General features: G+C 48.0%; 1 protein-coding gene across 1 annotated transcript in view; it reads left to right on the top strand.

The window, feature by feature from the left end:
- The window catches only part of AKAP1 (A kinase (PRKA) anchor protein 1), a 13,668-nt gene extending 10,317 nt beyond the window's left edge, over positions 1-3,351 (top strand). Inside the window, exons 8-10 of the mRNA XM_014544831.1 lie at positions 1,398-1,471; positions 1,702-1,764; positions 2,275-3,351. Of these exons, the coding sequence (XP_014400317.1) occupies positions 1,398-1,471; positions 1,702-1,764; positions 2,275-2,349 (212 nt within the window). The 3' untranslated portion in view covers positions 2,350-3,351. The remainder of the gene's footprint in view (positions 1-1,397; positions 1,472-1,701; positions 1,765-2,274) is intronic.
- The last annotated feature ends 217 nt before the right edge of the window (positions 3,352-3,568 follow it).

The raw sequence follows: 3,568 nt of genomic DNA, 5'->3' as shown, positions 1-3,568 counted from the left end.
GTTGAGAGTAGGTCTTTTTCTTTGAGAGCCTCATTTTCACCTGGAGGGCTTATGCTAACATGGATTGCTGGCACTGTCAGTTTCTGATGGATAGATAGCTTTGGGCCGAGGCCTCAGAACTTGTATTTCTAAGTTCTCAGGTGAGGCTAATACTGTTGGCCCACGGACCACCCTTCCAGGTCCACTGCTCTAGACTTTACCTGGGCCTCCAACTCAGAGAGGCTTCTGCTGCAGGTGCCTTCCAGATGTAGTCCAGACCCAGAGCCCTAGCACCTGAGGTTGAGGGCAGGCATTGAGACCATCGGCACTCCTCAGCTGGGCCTCCGCTTCTGGGGGCGCTGTGGGGACCACACTAACACACACCTGTCCACTCTGGTGTCTTAGACTGATCACATTGCCTGAGGGAAGGTGACTGGCAAATTACTTAGCCTCGATTCCTACCTCCCCCCTCTAGAAAATGGGGCTTTACCTGTTTTTCAGAGTGGCCAAGGAAATTACATGAGCCTAGAAGCTGGGATGTGGACACTGGTCAGGTAGCAGCTACTTATGACCAGGAGTTTTATATTTACTAGTCCCTTGATTTCATGCTCCTCCCTCCCAGGTTTGCCCCATCTAATCTTGTTCTTGTCTAAAGCAATGAAATGCTTTAGAAGCACTACAGTCTGACTGTAGTAGTCTTGTTGGCTAGAATGCTGGGAAGGATCTTCATTTTTGTTTCTCTTTATTACTTTGACCATGCCCAGCCTTCTTCTCCATTTCTATCTGTCTCAGGACTTATCCAGGCTCAGCTGAAAGGTTCCCTCCTCCATAAGATATTCTCAGACTTTCATAAACCTGCCTCTCACTTCCTTACCATCTCTTGCCTTGGGTGTGTTCTTGCATGTAACTTCTATAATCTGACGAAGAAAGCTGCCTTAGTGTCCTGCCTGCTGTTCTATAGTTACTGCCCGTATTGGGCTGTGTGGCCACTGCCTGGGTTTGAATTCCACCTGCACCACTCTCAGAGCTGGTTGACCTTCTGTCTTTGTCTTACATGTTCCCACCTATAAAGTAGGGTAGCACCTGCCATCTTGTAGGGTGTTAACTGATGCAGTGGAAGAACGTATCCAACATGCTTAGCCCGGTCAGCCCCCAGATAAGCGGTGGTGATCATGTTTCCATTGAAGGCAGAGTTTCTGTCCATCTGGTCCCTGTAGGTGGATAGCACACAGCAGGGACCCTGAGTGTGTGTAGAGACCTGGGCTCTATTCTTGACAACGGTGGCTCTCTCAGGTGAAGGTCTCAGGCTCCGTGGCAGTATCTGAGGCCTTTTACTTGGAACACACCTGGAAGTGTGTAGGTGACAAGAGCACCTGGCCTCAGTGAGAGTCTAAATGCTGCTTTTCCTTCTCCTAAAGACGATGAGCACTTCTCACCTGAGGCGGATGCAGCTGTGAGCGAGATGACCGGAAACACGGCACTGCTGGCTCAGGTGTGTGGCTGGTGGGGGGGAAGTGGGGCAGGTTGCACAGGCTCTGTTTGAGGAACCTCCCAGCTTCTGCAGGGCCCACCAGCCTCACTCACCCAGCATTCTGGGCCTCTTGGGAGCTGACCTTTCAGTGCCTGCCTTCCTGTGGTTCCTTACCTGGGCTGGCTAGCCGTCTTCACAGAGAGGCACATGAGGTCACTTCTAAACAGACTTGTTTTTCTGTTTGTTTTCAGGTGACAAATTACAGTCCAACTGGCATTCCTTTGATCCAGCTGTGGAGCGTGGTAGGAGATGAAGTAAGTTCTGTCCTATTTCCTTGCGTTACTGGCCAGCAGTGATGATTGACGTGGAGCTAATCAGAGGATGTAACTACAGACCAGGGTCTCCCAGGGGCAGTTAGTGATGTCTGGAGCCCTTTGTGGTTGACACAGTTGGGAGTGGGTAAAGGGCAGGGATGCTGCCAAACATTTTACAGTGCACAGGAGAGCTCCCACAACAGAGAATTATTTGACCCAAAATGTCGGTGGGCCTTGCTGGACCTTCTGTCCATTGCGTTTTCCTCTCCTCCATCGCATGGTATTAAAGCTTAGATTTCTCAATGCATTGGAAAGCCTGTCCTCATGCCAGTAGAATACAGAAGTAAATGCCCCTGTTGGCCCAGAAAATGAGTCACACCCCCACTGCCATTACTAGTGCACCTGTTGCCACGGTGGCCGCCTGGACCTGTAAGGGGGAGCATCGCGCTGGCTTGAGGCATGGCCCCTGGGTGCCGTGGGCAGAGCTTTCAAGGGGACTTTCTCTTCTAGGTGGTGTTGATAAACCGGTCGCTGGTGGAGCGAGGACTTGCTCAGTGGGTCGACAGCTACTACACAAGCCTCTGACCCCTGCCACAACCGCTCGAGTCTTTTTTGCACTGTTGAAATTGGGCTTGACACTCAAGGCAAAGACTTTACATCAGAATAACAAATGTTGTCTTCCTCAGAAAGTCCTGTTTTTTGTTTTTTGTTTTTTTTAAATATTGCAGTCATGTTGAGAAAGGTGTTTTGTCTCTGAGACAAGGAAGGAGCTGTGGGTTCTTTTTAAAGCCATAGGATGGTGTTTAACAAGCCAGTCAGGTTAACCTGGTTCTAAGCTGTTAAAAAAAAAGTGGAAGAAAAACTGTCTCAACCAGTTGTCCCATTCTCCCCCTCCCGCCCATTCCTCTCTTCTTCCTTCCCACTCCCCCTCACCCCCAAGCCAAACCGATTGGAGCAGACAGGCCAAGGGATGTGTTGCTTGTTTGAGAGGGTTTCTTTTGCTTCAAAATCTTTCTTCAGGGAGCAGGACATGAACTGACTAATTGGTATTGATTATTTGTACAGCTGACATAAATGAATTTATGATGTTAACCAGTTTTTATAAACTTCACCTAGGTGTCTAAGAAGACAGACTTTTTAATGCATATGTAAATACAAAGCAATCAGACCTCTCTCTGGCCTTGGTCCGTGGGAGAAGGGAAGTGTTTGTTACCTGGCCAAGCCTGGTTGTGATTTGTAACCGTTTTCTATTTGTGCAAACACTGTAAATACGTGTTTAAAAATGTAATATTTTATACAAGATACACTGGAGAACAAAGGGAACTCAAGGTTTTTCCACTTCCGCAGTCCAGCTGCCCATCAGCTCCTCCACTGGGGCTCCCGTGGCGCCCCACATATTGAACAGGGTGACTGTATGATATAGATTGTGATCCGGGATTTTTTTTTTTTCTGTACAAATTTGTTTAAAAAAAAAAGCAGCTCATTGAATTACCTTGCAATGGTGTGTTTGATTCTTTTTTAAACTGTTCTCCCGCGTTGTGCAATTTTAAAATAAGTAACTTAAGCTTATATAAATCTTGAATTGTATACTCTAGAGCTTTGAGTTCATTTGTTCCATGGTGGAAAGGGTTGGGGAGTAAAGAGGGTGGTTGTAGCATGGTTGGGCTGGAGAGCTATGGCTCTTTGAAGACAGGTTAGCCAGAAATTTCCACTTGGCCTTTTCCCCTCCGTGACCCACAAGGTGGCAGCAAGCGTCCTCTGGTTTCCCCAGTGAGCATCTCAAAAACAGCCAAGCTTGAGTTTA

This window comes from Myotis brandtii, unplaced genomic scaffold (genome assembly GCF_000412655.1).
Source record: "Myotis brandtii unplaced genomic scaffold, ASM41265v1 scaffold383, whole genome shotgun sequence".
NCBI classification, from domain to species: domain Eukaryota; kingdom Metazoa; phylum Chordata; class Mammalia; order Chiroptera; family Vespertilionidae; genus Myotis; species Myotis brandtii.
This window is presented reverse-complemented; position numbering and strand designations above follow the sequence as displayed.